Consider the following 20025-nt stretch of genomic DNA (forward strand, 5'->3'; position numbering starts at 1 on the left):
AGAGATAAAAGAAGAGTGGAGTTCAGATCTCTGGTCCAAGGAAGTGGCCACACATTCCATTCAAACTTCTATTTCACATTTAACTATTTAAAAAAGTTTGTTATGGGCAATGCTGTCATGCTGCTAATCTGCCAACAGTTTCAAGATGGTTTTGCAGACTACTGAAAATGATAATTTCCAATGGCATTCTACTGAATTATATGTTGAATATATTTCTTGAAAAATATAATATATTCATTATTTGATAAAGTTAATGAAACTGATTTTGTCTTCTGTTGGAATTTTCCAGAATGTAATGCCATTATCTGCTGGCTTATTCAAAAGTGAACACAAAAACCCAATCTCTCAATGTCCTCCACGTCTCCATGTCCAATTTCTGACTCATGTACTTTGGAGCAGAGTGCCAAACCACTTCTTGAAGGTTGATGTCTCTCGGATCAGTGAACGACAAGGCTGGATGATACAGTGCCTGAATCCTTTGCAGTTCATGGCCCTTCATATTCCTGAAGAAAACAGGTTAATGTTTGTGTGTTGAAGTACATCAGAGCTAGGCTGGGTTTATGAAGCTAGACATGTAATAACATTTCTATAAGAAAAGCCAAAGGTCTTCTCCGTATTTACAACTCATGAAAATAAAGGCACTATATTTTGAATTAGCTAATATGAAAAACTAATGTTATTTTTCAATGTTTTAAACTCTGCCTCCTTTTGTTGTGTTTCCAGCCTCTCCTAGTTGCTATCCAAACTCTTTAATGGTACATACAGATTTTTATCTGAAAATGAAAGGAGCTCTGTTTATAGATTACTAAAGATAATCCATAAGATAGGCAAAGATCTTTTTTTGTATAGGTTTTTTTAAGGTTTGTGACCTATTTAATTATTCCATTACTTTAATTCTCCTAAATTGAGTTTAAACAATTGAAGAAATTTAACTTTATGATTTCCTTGTTACCCCAATGTCTTAGCATTTTGCTAGTGCCAAGACTGAAAATAAAATCAGAGAATTAGGTAAGAATTCTAAACAAACAACCCTGTCCCTGAACCCTCTGCAAATGAACTGGTTAGTCTGTTGCCATTTTGCAACCCCAAATCTAAACCCAATAAATGATAGAAATATATCGACCTTTACTGGTTTTAAAACCTTCATTTTCAATTATCCAAATATTTGTTTTTAGTATGAAGAAGTATTCTGGGTTAAGTAAATCATTTTGATCTCTCCCCACTGAAAGTAACTGAAGTTGTACTTTAGGAGTGATAAATACATTCCTGATTGAACTTTGTGCTTGATTCTTAGGTTGACAGTGTTTCTCACGTGAAAACTGAAATGTGGAAAAAGTCCATCCCTAGAACTGATATTGTGCCAATGTTATTCTTAGGGAGAATTTTGAATTCCTTCACTTAAGTTTTTTGCACTGATATGGAATTTAATGTATTGCTTTTTCTCTGCAGGACAATTGATATTTTAGAGCTGACAGAACAAGAAGAATTGCTGAAATTTCACTACCATACCCTTCGATTATATTCAGCTGTTTGTGCTTTAGGCAACAACCGAGTGGCCCATGCTATGTGCAGCCATGTGGATGAATCTCAGCTCCTGTATGCTATTGAGAATAAATATATGCCAGGATTATTACGTGCAGGATATTATGACTTACTCATTGACATCCATCTCAATACCTATGCAACTGCCAGGTTAATGATGAATAATGAATTTATAGTTCCAATGACAGATGAGACCAAGAGTATTACTTTGTTTCCTGATGAAAACAAAAAACATGGCCTCCCTGGTATAGGTCTTAGCACTTCATTAAGGCCAAGAATGCAGTTCTCTTCTCCGAGTTTTGTAAGCATTAGCAGTGAATGCTTTCAGTTCAGTCCTGAATTCCCTCTGGAAATCTTAAAGGCCAAAACCATAGACATGTTGACTGAAGCCGTTCAGGAGGGCAGCCTCCATGTCAGAGATCCAGTTGGAGGTTCTACAGAATTTCTGTTTGTCCCTCTCATCAAGCTCTTTTATACCCTCCTAATTATGGGAATCTTCCACAATGGGGATCTGAAACACATCTTGCAGTTGATTGAGCCCCGGGTTTTCAAAGAAGCAATGAGCCAGGATGATGAAATTGATTTCTCAGAGAAGGAGCTGAGTTCAGATGAGCTCAAGTCAGAAGAAGGAGATGAAGAAGCCAGAGGGGAGCAAGTGCCAAAGGAAGGACTCCTTCAGATGAAACTTCCAGAACCTGTTAAATTACAGGTAATAAGACTGCTATGATAGTGGTTGCTCCCATTTCTTCACAGAGCATTTTTTTCTTCACTTTGTAATTTCTCTTTCCAGGAATACAGCATTTTGATGTTAGTGAAACAGAGAATTTCCTTACAGTAAACAACAAGATTTAGTATCTTCCTGATGATATAATCTTGTTCTCCATAGATGAAACAACTGTTGTTTCATTAAAGAGAATTACTTTCTCAATTACATTAACAGAGAATTCTTCATTTTTATGGATCCAGACAGAAAATAAATTCCCTGGAAGCAAGGCGTAAATCCCTTCTTTTATAACTTTAATAAAGTCTTATATTTTATGTTTGAGGCACGTAAGTCTCCTGCGGATGCCAAATATTCCTGATATAGGATTACTTCACATGTGGTAAATGACAGCGTTAAAGATTTCAGTCACCTTATTTGATAGTAACTGCTGTAAGGAATCCATCCTTATTTGCATGATATACCGAAGATATTTCTTAGCTTGCTAAATCTTCTTTGTCTTATGATACTGTTTTCTCAGATGTGTCATCTACTCCAGTACCTGTGTGATTGCCAAGTACGACACCGAATAGAAGCCATTGTAGCATTTTCAGACGATTTTGTGGCCAAGCTTCAAGAGAATCAACGCTTCCGGTACAATGAAGTGATGCAGGCCTTGAATATGTCTGCTGCCCTGACAGCTAGAAAGACAAAAGAGTTTCGATCTCCACCTCAGGAACAGGTACAGATCACTATTTATTTTTTCTTTATTGTGCTCTGTGTGTGGCAGAGTTCTGTTTGATTTCAAAGTTTTTCATTTTGGAAATCAGTATCATTTGTCTTTCCTTTGTATTATTTAAGATTAACATGCTGCTGAACTTTAAAGATGATAAAAATGATTGTCCTTGCCCTGAAGAAATTCGGGATCAACTCTTGGATTTCCATGAAGACCTAATGACACATTGTGGTGAGTCTCGTTACTGAACACTTAGCAGACAGCATGAACACACCAGCAGCTGGACTTTCACATCATTTTCCATGAGCTAGAAAAAGCTAATACAGAAATGTGTAATAATATTTTTTAAAGTAATACTCTCGTCAGAGAAGGATTTTTGGGCATGAGGATCTCTGCATTTTTCCTCCTGAATTGCATTCCTTACTGATCACAGTTTAACAAAAATAATGTTTATCATTATTTAATTCACTACTTTAAAGTATTAAAATAAATAAAAGCATGCCATCAAAATCTGACTTCATAATACATTAATTTTCTTTCTTGGTAGAGCAAGAGCAGTTGATACCCACGTGTATCACAAGACAATTTGTTTAGATTCATTCATCTCAAAGATATTTCTGCTACTAAAATAATGACAGGTTTATTAAGGTATCAAATATCCTGGAAGGTCTCTACTGCAGCCTCCTACTCAAAGCATAGTCAATGCTGAACTCAGATGTGGTTGCTCAGCAATTTTTACTCTTGGGTCTTGGAAGCTTCTAAGTACAGAGATTCTACAATGTCTTTGAGCCATATGTCACAGGGCTTGAGTGTCCTAATGGTGATTTTTTCTTTTTTCCTTATGCCAGTTTGGAACCATGCCTATTTTAGTTTGGCAAGTATATCTTACTCAGGTCAGAAAAGAGCATGGCTGCATTTTCTTGCTAACTTCCTTGTAGGATTTTTTTTTTACTGCTATTAGGTCCACTGTAAAGCTTCTGTTCTGCAGGTTGACATAAACAGTTGCTTCATCCTTTCCTTATAGGACAAGCAGTCCATCCACCAGTTATCTTGATTGTTGGATGCTCTCCAGCTTTTCAATATTTGTCTTGTATTGGGTAACCCAAACCTGGATGTAGTATTCCAGAAGTCATCTTAGGAGTGCTGAGTACTGGGGAATAATCATTGCCTTGATCTAATGATTATGTTTCAGCTAATACAGGGTATTTTTAGCTTTCCTTGCTGTTAGAGTGCATTTCTGACTGGTGTCTAGCTTGCTGTCCAGTAAGACCCCCAAAGTTCTTTTTGCAAAGGTGTTTTTTTAACCAGTTCATGCACAGCCTGTGTTGTCACATGGGGTTGGTCTGTCCAAGTTGCAAAACTTTGCATTTGTCTTTGCTTAACTTGGAGTGTCCTGTCAGGCTATTCCTCTACCCTGTTGATCTTCTTGCCCTTGAGTGTGTTTTCTGCCCTACCACCCTCGCTTAGTATCATCCACAAACTGTTAATTAGTTTGGTTGAAGAGACTGCCATCCAAACCATTTTGTAGAATGATTTAGTAAAATATGAAGGTACTGATGATCCTTTTTTATTTTAGTGTCAATTACCCTCTTAGGACAAAAAATAACAAAATAACATTGAATGGAAATGGATCTATACTTAATGCAAAAAAATCAGACAATTAAAACCAGATGCAATAAATTGAGATGAATGTTGTTCTGTCATGAAGAAACATCCTATGAAATTCAAGACTGCTGAAGAACTCCCCACAAAGCCCTTAACTTTAGGACTTATGTTGAAAACTAAAAAAAAACCAGAAAAAAAAATGTTGAATGACCTTTTAACCTTAATCTTGTTTTAGTGTGAGTAGTAGGTATAGGTTAAGATTTTTAATTCCTTTACAATGTATGTATGAATGAATAAAGTTGAAATAATGAGTGAAATGAGATGATGGGAATCCCATGAAGTTCAGCAATGGGAATTGCAAAGTCCTGCACCTCAGGAACAATAACCCTATGCAGCAAGGACAGGCTAGGGACTGAACTGGAAAGTAGCTGGAAATTAGCTTTGTGGAAAATAACTTGGAGATCTTGGTGGACAACAAGGTGAGCATAAGCAGCAATGGGCCCTTGTGGCAAAGAAAGCCAACATCTGAGCTCCCAAGTACAAGAGAGACGTGGGTACACTAGAGTGAGTCCAGGGAGGGGCCATCAAAGTTGACTAAATTCTTGGAGCATCTTTTGTATGAGGAGAGACTGAGAGGGATGGGGTTTTTTAACTTGAAGAGAAGGCTCATCAAGGGATTGTATCATTATGTATAAATACATGTTGGGCAGGAGGAGTAAAGAAGGCTGAGCCAGACTTTCCGCAGTGGTGCCTAGTGACACAGCACAAGAGACAATGGGCACAAATTGAAATACAGGAATTTTTTTTTTTTTTTTTTGAACTGTGGGGATGATGGAGCTTAAGAACAGGTTGGCCATAGAGGTTGTAGAGTCTCCACCTTAGGAGATATTCAAAACCTGACTGGACGTGATCCTCAGTAACCTGCTGTAGTTCAGCCTGCTTTGAGCAGGGACACTGAACTAGATGATCTCTAAAGACTCATTCCAACCTCAGCTGTTGTGTGGTTCTGTAAAGCCTCATATGCATTATTTTACAGTTTTATAGCTTCTTATAGGAATATAATGAAATAGCCACTGTATTATGAAGATGGCTACTTGTGACTGGTCACTAGAAAGTATTTTTATTGTAACTTTAGTTCTTTCATTTCTCTGATGTGCTTTACCTAAAAATCTCCTAGTCTTTACTAACTTCAATTGAACCACACTGTGGTCAGTAAGGGACTATGTCTACACTTCTGAGCTACATACGTCCAAAACACAGACTTCAGCATTAGCATGGAAACATGCATACTGTGGCAGTTGACCACAGAAATATATTTACTATGTATTTTATGTATAATAACACATAATTTATACATTAAATTAATAAGGTTATATGATCCTTATCTGCAGTTTTCACCTTTGCACATATACCTGTTCTATACTTGTTCCAAACTACTGGTTAGCTGTATCCCATATCAAACTCTTTTGTAGTTCTAAAAGAACAGAACAACATAGTTGAGTTTGATTATGTTTTTACATACAAGATAAAAAACATGTCTGTAAGTTGTTTAATGTTATTCTTTTACTATTTACTGTGTATTTTTTATTTCAGGAATTGAACTAGATGAAGAAGGAACCTTGGATGGAAACAATGATTTAACCATTAGGGGTCGCCTCCTATACCTTATGGAAAAAGTTACATATCTGAAGAAGAAGCAAGCTGAGAAGCCAGTCGATGATGATGCTAAGACATCCTGTAAGCAAAATTAAATCAGTTTATTGTATCCTGATTCCAAATGACAAAAGAAGCAAGAGTTCTTAATATATTTTCATCCGAAACTAGGTGGATTTTTAGTGAAACATCCATGCATGTTAAAGTTTGTAGCTCTGACTCAAAATGACCTCAAATGGAATTTTTATGATAGGCAGATTTGTTTTCTGTATTTTAATTTTAAATATAGGCTTTTGGTTTTGAGACGCTGCTTCTCTTACATGAGTTTATTTTCCTTTGATAGTCTGCTAAAGAAATACCAAGAAAAAGGTGTTTCTTAAGAATTGAATTCATTCCAATTCATGTTGCGTAATTGGTTCTGAGGGACTACCAGTAGAGAGATGAGCAATTGATAGTAATTTTGTGATTTATGTATTTCCTTCACAGCTACTCTTCAGCAATTGATTTCAGACACAATGGTACGCTGGGCCCAGGAATCAGTGATAGAAGACCCGGAGTTAGTGAGGGCCATGTTTGTATTGCTACATCGCCAATATGATGGTATTGGTGGCCTGGTTCGAGCTCTACCAAAGACCTATACCATAAATAGTGTGTCTGTGGAAGACACAATCAATCTTCTAGCATCCCTCGGACAAATCCGTTCCTTGCTTAGTGTCAGAATGGGGAAGGAGGAAGAGAAACTTATGATTCGTGGATTAGGGTAAATAACTGGATTGTAACATCTTTTTTATTTACAGATATTTGTTGTTATTTGCTGTATGGTTATGGCCAACGTTATACGTGAAGTTTGAATGTGAATAGTCTATATGGGTATAAATGCAGACACTGATATCAGTTAAGTGGTATCTTCAGCTGTAAGATAAGAGCCTTTGCAGGATTATATGCATAATTTTTGGAGAGAAGCAATTGATATCTCTAAGACTTCTGTGTGAGAAAAGTTGAAAACACATATGTAATGTTTTATGATATTACAAAATGTATCTTGTTACCATATTTATAGTAGTATGGCTGTGAAGTATCTTATCAAGAATTCATTTTATATGGATGCGGTGACTGGTAGCTGTTGACAAATACAATTCCCCCCAGCAGTCAGCTAATGGACTCGTGTCTACATGTCTGTACATATGCCATCTTTTTATTGCACTGAATGTAGTTGGTGCTATTTGAACTATGACGTAGTTCACCCAGTCTTATTTTTCCTAATTATATAATTCATAATAATGAAATATAGCCTAATAAGAGTAGGCAAAGGGGATAGTCTGTCACCTGTCAAGAGACACAAAATACTGGTATTTCTAAACCCACCTTTATACTTCAAAATTGGGTTATTGTATTTCGCTTAAGGTAACAAAGTCTAAAATGAGTGAGAGATTGTGAGATTCTGGCATTGTTGTGCCTTGGGGGAAAAAAAACCCAAACTATCTCAGAGAGGTTTTCATTTCATATTCTGCTTTCTTTTTGTTCTTTTACATATTTTTTTTTTCCTCAACATGCTCTGCTACCAATTAAAAACAAAGATTTTGTGGATCTGATTTAATTTTAACAATGTTTTTGATGATATGTGAAAGTCTGGTGTAAGGAAGAAAGAGTACTTTCTGTTAAGATAGTGTTCTCACTGCCTGTTCCTAACACCCTTCTTGGTAGCCTCTCTGATAGTCTTGGTTGTCTTCTAGATTACCTAGCTGTGCCATTTGTACTTTTTATAACCTAACCTGGGCACCAGCACCTATTTAGAAATGTGGGGTTTTTGCTGAGTGGAAAGTATTCCTTTCTTCCAGCTGAGAAATCAAACTGTCACTCCATTCTCCTTAAAAACTTCAGTTTCCTTAGAAATGCTGTTAAGATTTTTTTCTAAGTGTGACATTTCATAATGCAGTCCACAGTTAAACAGAATACTGAAAGTGGATGTACTTTCCAAAGTAGTGTAATGTTACTGGCCAGCCCTTGAGGTGACATTTTGATGTTCTTTACTGTATTTCTGTAAAAGAAAGCTGCTATAGACAAATAAGAATTTGAAATAACTTGGCAGATTGATACCATCAAGGTATTTTTCCACAGCATGAAGCTTTAGTGCAGAAAGGAGATGTGATATAGATGAGGCAGGGCCTGTCCTCTGGCATCTCTAATACAGAGTGTGGTTGTAGGCTTTAGGGGAAAATTATCAGTTAATCTTTCTGGGAGTTACTCGGAGTCAAAAACTCTAACAGTGCCACCTATGTCAGACATACTGTGTGCATTCTGTTGCATGACTGATGGTTGTGGATTTGTAGCTTTTAAAGTGATGGAATGTCCTCTTCACATCTCATCTTTCATAAGGCTGAAATTTCTCTTGCCTGATTGCAGGAGTTTTAGGTCAGAAAAAAAAAAAAGACCACCATAAAACGTACAATGAAATTTGAACAGTTGTCAACAGTATTTTCTGTAGTAACTTGCTAGTCCTTTTCTCACATGACCTGATTGCTTTCACATTTGTGTTGTGTGTGATTTCAAGACTAATTACAGTTTTTAGAAATTTAATTACTTTTTAAACCAGATGTTTTTTATTGGACATAATGTTTGCATAAAATATTGACATTATAATTTTCATTACTTATTTTAAAGTATGTAAATCTCTTCAGATGAAGTATGTAGGAGAGAAAATTTCTTTTGAGCAGTAACTTATGAACTAAGGTAAATATTTATGCATCTCCTAATTCTGATGCCTAGAGGATAGCTGGATACACATTGTCTTTTCCCTATAGTGGTTTTTTTTTTTTGTTTTGATGGCAAATGTCAAATGTCTCAAGGTTTAAATATTCTTTTCAGAATGATTTGTCAAAAATATTGATTAGTTGAATTTAAAATTTAAGCTAATACAACAGATTGGATCATGCTCTTGTAAGAAAATATTTTTAGATCTGGAATGGATTTCTAATGAAAATAGAAGAACATTCTTCTCTGGTGAAATCAAGTGGTGGTTAGGGCAATAATTATAACATGGGAAAAGAAAAGTCAGGTTCTTCCACAATGTGTCTAGAAAAGCAGACTATCAGTAGAGATTAAGATGCAACCTGAAAAAGCCCCTGAGGTAATTTTTCACAAGTAGTGAAGAATTGCACAGTAAATCAGCTTTGCAAATAACATGATAGGTAAACTCTTGTTCCATAGCATTTTAATCCAATTTTTTATTTTATTTTTCTGTAGAGACATCATGAATAATAAAGTATTTTACCAACATCCAAATCTCATGAGAGCTTTAGGCATGCATGAAACTGTCATGGAAGTGATGGTAAATGTGCTTGGTGGAGGAGAATCCAAGGTAAAGCAATTCACTGTTAGAAGACACAGAGTTTAGAATAGAGCTGTTCAAAGCTTTATCCTGTAAGGTGCTGAGCAGTCGCTGGAGGTACTGAGATGGTAACTTCTTACTAATTTCCATTAGCACAAGAGTGGACTAAGTGTTTTGAAGAATCTATCCTTCCATTCTGGAAATTTCAGATACTTTAAAGAAGAAAAACTGCAAATCGCATTTTATGTGCTTACTGGGTTTTAAAGGGGAGATCTTTAAGAAAATTATTAAAAATTGATGCAGTATTACTCTATGAATCTGAGCATTTACATTCTTTCATGTTTCAATCTAGAATTTATGTGTGAACCCAGCTCTTGTTTTTCAAGCTTATACCTTGACATTTGGGGCTTAAGGAGTTACTTGCTGACAAAGCCCTGTTGATTCCAGGATGAAACTTAAACAGTTAAATTCACTGAGATGCAATGAATACAATACATAAATATTAGTGTGTTGACAGTCTGCTATGTAAAGGATCTTTTGCAAGTTTTAGATCTTAGCATGTCTTAGAGTTTGAGCTTCAGTCTGGTTTTTATTTCTTCTTAGGAAATCACTTTCCCAAAGATGGTGGCAAACTGCTGTCGTTTTCTATGTTATTTTTGCCGCATTAGCAGACAGAATCAAAAAGCTATGTTTGATCATCTTAGCTATTTACTGGAAAACAGCAGTGTTGGCCTTGGTAAGTAGTAAGTGTGTGTCTTTTGACATTCTAAACCAAAACCTAAATCTTAAAACTTTCTGATTGAGAGAGAGATGTATGTATGTATATATATAACAACCTATGTTTTTCTGCATCCCTGTTTGTACCCTGTGATTGTGTTGAAGTTTCTCCTTTACCCGGTGCAAAAATATCTTCATTACCTGTGTCGTTAACTCCAAACAAGCCCTGACAGTAGCATTAAGTTGAGGGAATTTAGTATACACTTTTTTGTATTTGCCTAGATATTAAGAGAGAGTTGGTGTTTAGCTGCACATTTTAAGGAATGTAATAAAATCCCTATTTTGATGAAGAGAATTGTAGATAAGTGTTGGGAACATTTAATTAGGGCTTCCTTCTCACTGCTCAAGCTTGCTTCCCTGTGCTTTCTCCTGTAGACTGTTCAGTATACACCTATGGCAGTGAGAGAAATACAGAGCTCATTTGCTTGGGTATACATGTAGAGATGCCCAGAAATGAACATTGAAATTTTCTTAAAATGTTACCCTTCTTTTCTAGGCTGAAGTGTTATAGAGGAGATACATCTGTCCTTTATTTATTTTAGTACTGGTAATTCAGAATATATAAATATACAGTTATTTAGAATCATCATAGCAATTTTTTTAAATGATCACAAATTACTTATTAGTGTATAGGTACAGGACAGAAACATAAACTAAAAATATTTTTTGAGAGAAAGTGTCCAAATCAAATGCATTTGGAGCATTAATGTGAAAACCTTTGCTTTTTCTAATGCTGTAACAACTGCCATTTTTTAAAGAAATAGATAACATATAATCTTATATTTAAAAGCTTAAAGGTATTTTCTATTTTAATACATTTGATAAAATGTCAGTGTTTTAAATCTAAAATTACTGCTACCTTTTCCTCAAAGTGAAAATTAGGAAAATTAGAAAGAGTAATATCTTAAAATGAAGTATGTGATGCGAATAGCAAGGTGTAAGAAAAGTTGTTTCTAGCTTGAACATCTACACTATATATTGATTTAATATCAATGTCAAATTTCATGAAAGTGCATGATGAGTATTTTAAACTGAGTGGTATAAATGATATGCTTATAATCATGTGCTAACTAATGACAAAATGTTGAGTTTTTTTTTTTTGTTGTTAATTTATTTCCTATGAATTGGTTGTTTTTTAAATTGGCATTGAAACTACATGTTATTTTAACAGCCTCTCCTTCTATGCGAGGATCAACTCCTTTAGATGTTGCAGCAGCCTCTGTGATGGATAACAATGAACTTGCACTAGCTTTAAGGGAGCCTGATTTAGAAAAGGTTGGTAGCTTCTTTATCAAGCATTTTCTTTCCCTGTAGAGAGGGGAAGATACCTGTTTCCTGGAGTAATCAAAATCCAAGATTATATGGGAGTTCTAGATACCTTTCAGAGGAAGACTATCAGGATCTGATTGTTTGTTCTTTCTGCGAATGATCTGGATAGTTAAACCAATTTTGTGGTTATTGCATACACAGATGTAACAAAAAGGAATTGCCTCAAGGGCAGCTCTTACTTTGGCAATAGTGGTGTCCAACAGATCTTCATTGCTAAAATCTTTATTGGTCTGTCTTGATGGTGAGTGATATGGAATGGTGATATTATGCAATAGGGGTTAGTAGAAGTCTTGTGACAACTTTTTATGATACATGACAAATTTTCATAGAGATATCTATCTGTATTTTTTCCTAGCATCTAAACCTGCTTCAGGAAAGATTGAAGGAATTTGGATTAGTTAGACTAAAGAATAAAAAACTCGAGAGCATGTGAAAATTGGATAGAGTATGTAAATTGCTGCTGCAAGAAGGAAAATAGTGGTTACTGTGTTAGTGGTGGATAAGAAAAACATTTTACATAATTGAAAGACAGATTCAAGATAAACATTAAAAATGCTTTCTAATGGAAAGTATGACAGTAGAATACATTGTCCAATTTGTTCTTGAAGACCTCTGATTCTGGAGATGCTATAATCTTCATAGGAAAGCATCTGTTAGGAGTAATATAAGTGTAAATGATCCTTTCTTGGAACAGAAAGATGGACCATGTGTGTTTAAAAGGACATTTTCAGATTTACTATTGTTATAAATGGTCATCAAAAAGAAGCTGTCTGAACTGGTTAAAGGTTATGCTTACAATTCTTAGAACTCAGAAAGGAGAGGGCCAACTGAAAACTACTACTGAGACTCTAGGTCTGAATTACAGAGGGTATTACTGCTGTGAATTTAAAAAGAAAGGAAGAAAAAAGGCAAGTGAAAAGGAAAAGTTAAAATAAAAGAGTAGACCTGTGAGTTATACTAGAAGACATGTTTTTCAAATATGTATAGTGTGTAGTTGGGGAATATTACAAAATTAACTAATTTGTAACGCTCAGGATTGCAAGAGAAATGAGATATAGATAGCAAAGCAGTGATTTAGAGAGAGGAAAAATGAAGTTGATATAAGTAAGGTCTAGCAGTTCACGGTAGAAGTAGGAAAAGACTGGGAAAGTTAACTAAGAAAGAGGCTGCTCTTCTGATTTGCCCAAAATATGATGCAGTTCTTTCAGGGATAATAGAATGTGGACACTATATCCAAAGTAATGTCTGAGGATGCTTCAATTTGAAACTGCACTTATCTTCTTTTTCACAGTTAATATCTTTTTCATCTTACCTCACTTTTAGGTGGTTCGCTACTTGGCTGGATGTGGATTGCAGAGTTGTCCTTTGCTGATTTCTAAAGGGTATCCAGACATTGGATGGAATCCAGTTGAAGGAGAGCGATATCTGGATTTTCTTCGTTTTGCTGTTTTTTGCAATGGTAGAGTAGGAGCCTTTAATTTTTATAACTTCCTCTAATGTTCAGATAAGTTTTAATTTAAAATATTAATACAAGCCAACATGATAAGTTCGTGAATTTAACAGACAATTTGCAGAAAGAGTAGAATTATGCAAGTCACACAGTAACTTAGATGTCTATTTCACAAGTTGTATAGGGTCCTATGAGACTGTTCCACATTTTTTAGATCCATCTTTAGTCTCTGAAATGTCCACATCTCCTTTGGAAGTAAAGCAGAATGTCCTAAATCTTTTTATGATAAAAGTCATGCTAGACATAAAGCCAAACCCCCATCTTTTGATGAAGATTTAGTTAGTCAAATTTCAGTGTTTAGCAGCTATATTGGTCCCCTCATTAACTCTCTCACTTGACTGTGAGTCTTTACTAAAAATCAGTAGCTTCAGTGATGATTTAAGCATCCGTTATTATGTAGTTACTACTTTGGCTCTGTTTAATTTTGAATTAAATCACGTTTTATTTCATAGTTTTTATAACAATAATAGAGGAGTAAGTTTGCATGTTTATATAGTTTTTTCATGATATTTAAACTGTTTTGTGGTTAAAAGTATCTACTGATGCATGCATTCTGCACTTCTATGTACCTTTTTCTGGTTATATTTCAGAAGTTTTTTTGTTATAATTTTAAATTTTCATATTTGTCCCATGTGGTAGGAGAGAGTGTGGAGGAGAACGCTAATGTTGTAGTCAGACTGCTTATCCGTCGACCTGAATGTTTTGGTCCAGCTCTAAGAGGAGAAGGAGGCAATGGGTTACTTGCTGCCATGGAGGAAGCAATACAAATATCAGAAGATTCAACAAGAGATGGACCTTCCCCAAGTAATGGATCTGGTAAAACCCTGTAGGTGCAGTGAAATTGTTTACATTGCCATCATTTTTGTTTTTTTCTTTTATAATCAAAGAATGGCTTGGGTTGGATAGGTCCTTTAAAGGTCATCTAGTCCACCTCCCCTGCAGTGAACAAGGACATCTTCAACTAGATCAGGTTGCTCAGAGCCCTGTCCAGCCTGACCTTGAATGTTTCCAGGGATGGTGCATCTGCCACCTCTCTGGGCAACCTGTTCCAGTGTTTCACCACCCTCATTGTAAAAAATTTCCTCCTTACATCTAATTGAAATCTACCCTAATTTATTTTAAAACCACTACCCCTTGTTCCATCTCTACAGGCCCTTCTATAATCTTAGTCATGAAATGACTTGTTGGTTTTAAAATGTGAACTATTAGCTGTATTCTTCCTTGGACTGTATGGAGTGTAGAGATTTGTCTTCTGCCAAATAGTGCTTCCTCTGCACTGTTAATTTAAGTAACTCTCTCTAAATATTAAATCCTTTTTAGAATTCTGTTTTTTTCTTTGTCAGTCAGTTAAGAGTCAATCCCCTGATGCAAAATGAGACACTTAAATGGTAACAATGCAGATGTCACTACAATCTTTTAGGGTCAAATTCCATTCTGTGTTAGTATGATGAAAGTCCACTAGTTAACAGGAAGCCACTATGCATAAGCTGTTACACCTATGAGCAGATTTTCTTTATTTTTGCTGATATAAAACCTTTATTGTAGTTTTTTCATCTTTTAATTATTTTAACATTTAACTAATAACAGGGAAATGGAAGAACAAGAAGATGATACTATTCACATGGGAAATGCAATCATGACCTTTTATGCTGCTTTGATTGATCTTTTAGGACGGTGTGCTCCTGAAATGCATGTAAGTTATGTCTTCATACGTTGGATAGTAAAGGCATAGTTGTTTTACTGATCTTCAGTGATTAACTGTTTGGCTTTTTCACAGTAGCAAGTTATCAGGTATTAAAGCAGTGATATGGCTACATAGTATCTTAATGTACATAATGTGTTCATCTGCTAATTTGCAAGGAATTCCTGTAAACTATTCAGAAGCTGGTCTTTTAAAATTAATTATTCCATAGCTTTTCTTATTACCATTCCCTGTGATTGATCTTCAACAACATTCTGTCATGTATATTGTTTGATTGTCCATTGTGACAATCAAACTCCTCAAATGTCCCTATTTATTGTAATGATGTAGAGTGATTTTTTTTTTACTCTCTTCATATACTTATTTAAACAGACTGTTTAAATTGCATATAAAAAAGTAAATATTATAGGGCATTCTTTTAGAATGTAGGAATAAGCATTGTTTCTGCATGTACACATTGATATCTCATAATCTTTATTCACACTGAAAAGCCCTCTCAAAGGTAAGATGTCACCATTTCAGGCATTAGATACGAAGAATGAGACACTCTATAAAAACCAAGCCCTTACCACTTAGTTCCTAAGACCTTGAAACTACGTGAAAGTATTTGTTGTTTACGATTCAAAATACCTTCCTGTTCTTCAGAAATTCTACGTAGTTACACATAGTTTCTAATTTCACCCTGAAATGTGGCCTAATTCATATAGATCAGTATCAGATTTGTGCAGAGATCAATAACTTGAGAAAGGAGGGAGATATCCATATAATATGGATGAAGGTCAGTGTATGAATATCTGTTTTGTTTGAATTTTAAAAAGTCTTGTTTTCTCCCTGTCTTGCAGGCTTTTGTAAAACAAACCCAAAACAATTGGGATACCAGAAACTTGTTATTTGGGAAGAACAGAAAAACTGGCATTTTTTAATCTGAAATTCGGCTTTCGCTTCCGCCCTTCTCTGCCCCTTATGTGCTACATTTTAATGCTTTGTTCACCTGTTTTACCTAACACTTAATTCTGAAAATAGGCTTAGTCTTATTTAATAATCAAACATCGAGGTTTCTAGATTTTGCACATTTACATCCAAAATGCAGCAAATAAATACAGATTGCATTGAATTTACATTATTAATTATAGTGTGATTTTGAGAGCAGTCATTCTTGTGTATCTGTGGTTCAGGAAGTTTCCAGAACATGAACACATATAGAAGATAAAGAGAATACCATGTTAATTTTTTATTTCCCCTTTCCTTAGCTAATCCATGCTGGTAAAGGGGAAGCCATTAGAATCAGATCAATTCTACGGTCTTTGATTCCACTGGAAGATTTGGTGGGAGTAATTAGCATTCCTTTCCACATGCCAACCATAGCTAAAGGTAAAATTATTATTCTACTTTTGTTTTCCTCCCATCCCATTCTTAGGTTTTGTAATTTAAGGATATATTGATACTCATACTTCTCTCAGTATTTAAAAGTGTTATAGAAATTAAACTATTTATTATGTAAATTAGAAGAGCAATCACATATTTCAGAAGTATTTCGAAAATTTTGTGCATGCTGTAGGCAATAATTCTGTGTACACTTAAATCACTGATGTAAATCCCATTCATTTAAATTGAATCATGAAAATCTATTACACCTTTAAAAAGAAATTTAAAAATGCATACATTCTATTTTTCTAAAATATTTTTTAAAATTACAGTCTCTTTTCTCGATATCATAATCCTTAGCTTTTTGCTGTTATAACCCTATCAATTGTTTCTAGCAGATCTTACTAAGACACCAGAGTTGTTCTTCAGCAACTATGGTGAAGTTATAGGTGTGACATACATATCCAAATGTATTTTGTTGTGTTTTCTGCCTACATAGAATTGATTGCAATAGCGAGAGCTATGTGAGCATCAATATAAAAGGGAAAGGAATTAGAAATGCTTTTTTGGGTATCTGGAGAGAGAGCATTCTAATTGCAACATGGATTGGCTAGGGACTTACGGCACAAGAATGCCCAAGAGGTTACAGTAGAAGAGAAAAGATCTATCATTCTATTACACCATTATTTATTTATATTCCAAATAGTGATAGATCTATAGATGATATCTCAGTAGCATAGAGCACTGCTCATAGATACAGAATTGCTTATCCACTTTTGAAAACAAAAGTATCAAATTTTTAAAATATTTCAGTAAATTCATTTCAGATATTTCAGAAGGTTTCAGATACAGAGGACAATCTTAATTCATTGCTATACAGATATGCTCACCAGTGATGCATTTCTGGGGTGTTGTATAATTGTTTTATATTTTAAAAATTATATTATAAAAATTATATTTTTTACTTTCTGTCTGCTGCTTCTAAGTAGGTAGTTCTGTAAATGAATTAGTAAGTTTTGAGTACTTAACATATTAGAATATCAACTGATAAGAATTCCTTAATACACAAAACAGGAACAGAAAAGCTTGTATGGACTTGAAGGTTTGTCTGGGTAAAAATTGCCTTATGCATTCTTTTTCAGTTAACTACAAATATGTTGCCTTTGTGTAACAAAACCGTGGGGAAGATGCTTCAATATTAGCAGAGATTCAGAACCTCTGACAAATAGTTGCATGACTGCCTATTCTACTGGTGAAGGATGATCCTTGTCATTGAAGTCTTATTTCTTCCTTTTAGATGGTACTGTGGTGGAACCTGACATGTCTGCGGGGTTTTGCCCAGATCACAAGGCAGCCATGGTTTTGTTCCTTGACAGGGTCTATGGAATTGAGGACCAGGATTTTCTTCTACACCTTCTTGAAGTTGGCTTTCTGCCAGATCTTCGTGCTGCTGCTTCTTTAGATACAGTAAGTGTTCGAGTCTGTTGTTAATTAGTTCTGTCATTTTACTGAACAGTGCAGCATTTTTCGTCCCGCAGAAAACATTTTTTGTTTCTTCATGTTTTCTTCTGCTTTTCTCAAATGCCGGATGAGTTGCCTGTTGCTGCTGAGCTGTGAGAATACGTGAAGAACAGTCAAGAAACATTCTCCAGAATGATGCTCTCTATTTTATAAAGATCCTCCATTGATACTTGTATCTATAAGATATGCAATGCCTTTCCCCAGGAGACTTTCTGAACTTGTGCTATGAAATCAAAATCAGATAAGCTGCCAATGAAGCATGCAACTGAGAGACTATTTCCAGAGATATACAGAAAGTGTTCACATCTATGCATTTGTTAGAGACATCTACATTGTTATTTAGGAAATCACTAAATTTTTGTTTTAGTTCCCCCTCAAAATTGCTGCTTTTTTTTTTTTTTTTTTTTTGAGTCTTATTTCCATCTTGTTTTTCTTAGCTGGCTTGATCCAGAAAGATCAGATTTAGAGAGCTTATATGAGGGCTAAGACATCGACTTTGATTTCCCTATTGATCTTTTATGTCAATGTTTTTCTGAAAATAATTATGTTATTTAAGAAAGAGCAGGTGAGGATTTTTTCCTCACTTGGAACTTGGGTTTGATCGCAACACAGAAACATACTGAGTTTTGAAAATGCAGACTTGACTGGTATCATCTGATTTTGGAGTGTTCTGTTAAGTAACTATGACATTTTTTAATATAGTGTTGAAATTTTCTTTGGTTTTGAATGTCTAACTTTACTGTTTATTTTTTCTTTCATTAAAACCAAACCAAAACAAAAGCCTTCTCTGAGACTTTAGAAGCAGGAAAGAAACCTAGGCTTCCAGCTTCCAGTAGCTATCAGCTCCACATTTTTGTGTTTTGGAAATTACCCTCTTTGTAACTACTACAAAAGAAAAACAAACAAGAAGTTCTTTTAATTTGTAACAACTTTGATGAGACAAATCTAATTTCTGTCCCATTTAATTCATAGGCTGCTTTGAGTGCTACAGATATGGCTTTGGCTCTGAATCGATACCTTTGCACAGCAGTCTTGCCTCTGTTGACCAGATGTGCTCCTCTTTTTGCTGGCACAGAGCACTATGCTTCCCTCATCGATTCCTTATTGCATACTGTGTACAGACTCTCAAAGGGATGCTCTCTTACCAAAGCTCAGCGAGATTCTATTGAAGAGTGTTTGCTGTCTATCTGTGGGTAAGAAAATACTCCTGCCTGTACAGGAATGATAAGTGATAAAGTAACCTATGATATTTATAATACAGAATGCAGAACTATGCCACCAGTAGTATAATTAAGATTTGTTTTCTGGCAGATGATTGTGATATTTTAAAATACATTGTATTCAATTTGCAACTTTATTAATTACTCATGCAGTCCTCAGTTTTTTTGATATTACCAAGATTTTAAAATTAAAACCTTGGTGATTAACTAAGAGGGAGTACTGCAAAAAGACAAAGCTCTGGAAATGTGGAATGGTGCATACACTGAAGTGTTATTTAAATACTTTTAGCTATACAGGTTGGCAGTATGGTTAATGCTCAGTAGATGATACAGTTCTGTGGAGACGTTTAGTTATTTTGTGTTACATTTCAAATCCTAATCAATGACTTTAACAATACCATTTCAATACCTAATCAATGGTATTGTTGCACCTCATTATTGAAATCTATGGGACAAATTTTGTCTCGGTATCTACAGTCTCAAAACCAACTGATTATTATTCAATTTTTTATAAGCCTACAGGCTCAATTATCAGAAGTTGACTAGGTGCTTAGGAATTCAATTTCTAACTAAAGTTGTCAACAGTTAGGATTTCAAGTAACCAGAGGGGTTTTTTAATATTTCACCATATTTTTTTTTTTGCATAATGTGGAAATGTGTCAGCTATGACATTGATATTATAGTACTGTATAGCATTTCTTTTTAAAATGTATCACATTGGCCATTTTATACATATATTACCTTGATAAGAACCAATAAAATGGACCAGTATTTGCTACTTATCTGGAAAGGTTTAACGTCCATACCATTCTAACATACATGCTATACCTATTTTTTCTGTCCTTCCGTGGTGCCCACTGCTGCATGTCTTGTTTAGTACATCTGAAGTGTTAGTGCTGTTATGTCTTTGTTAGTTTCTAGGATATTTTTAAAAGCCATTGAGATATATTGCAAGAAATTAATGTTATAGCCTTTTCTCATAGGTGTACTGGTCAGAATACATGATAGCAGAATGCAGGGGGTTTTTCTGATTTTCT

The 20025-nt window shown here is 34.9% G+C and overlaps 1 protein-coding gene across 1 annotated transcript in view; it reads left to right on the forward strand.

The window, feature by feature from the left end:
• Nucleotides 1–289: 289 nt before the first annotated feature.
• The window catches only part of LOC104528866 (ryanodine receptor 2), a gene marked incomplete at both ends in the record, with an annotated part of 85074 nt that continues 65338 nt past the window's right edge, over nucleotides 290–20025 (forward strand). The window contains 15 exons of the mRNA XM_029086223.1: nucleotides 290–516; nucleotides 1450–2251; nucleotides 2784–2984; nucleotides 3104–3209; nucleotides 6177–6320; nucleotides 6723–6996; nucleotides 9480–9594; nucleotides 10168–10300; nucleotides 11513–11616; nucleotides 12994–13129; nucleotides 13820–14006; nucleotides 14768–14873; nucleotides 16133–16253; nucleotides 17545–17714; nucleotides 18741–18961. Of these exons, the coding sequence (XP_028942056.1) occupies nucleotides 290–516; nucleotides 1450–2251; nucleotides 2784–2984; nucleotides 3104–3209; nucleotides 6177–6320; nucleotides 6723–6996; nucleotides 9480–9594; nucleotides 10168–10300; nucleotides 11513–11616; nucleotides 12994–13129; nucleotides 13820–14006; nucleotides 14768–14873; nucleotides 16133–16253; nucleotides 17545–17714; nucleotides 18741–18961 (3047 nt within the window). The remainder of the gene's footprint in view (nucleotides 517–1449; nucleotides 2252–2783; nucleotides 2985–3103; nucleotides 3210–6176; nucleotides 6321–6722; nucleotides 6997–9479; nucleotides 9595–10167; nucleotides 10301–11512; nucleotides 11617–12993; nucleotides 13130–13819; nucleotides 14007–14767; nucleotides 14874–16132; nucleotides 16254–17544; nucleotides 17715–18740; nucleotides 18962–20025) is intronic.

The sequence above is a fragment of the Antrostomus carolinensis genome, unplaced genomic scaffold, assembly GCF_000700745.2.
Source record: "Antrostomus carolinensis isolate BGI_N321 unplaced genomic scaffold, ASM70074v2 scaffold11290, whole genome shotgun sequence".
NCBI lineage: Eukaryota > Metazoa > Chordata > Aves > Caprimulgiformes > Caprimulgidae > Antrostomus > Antrostomus carolinensis.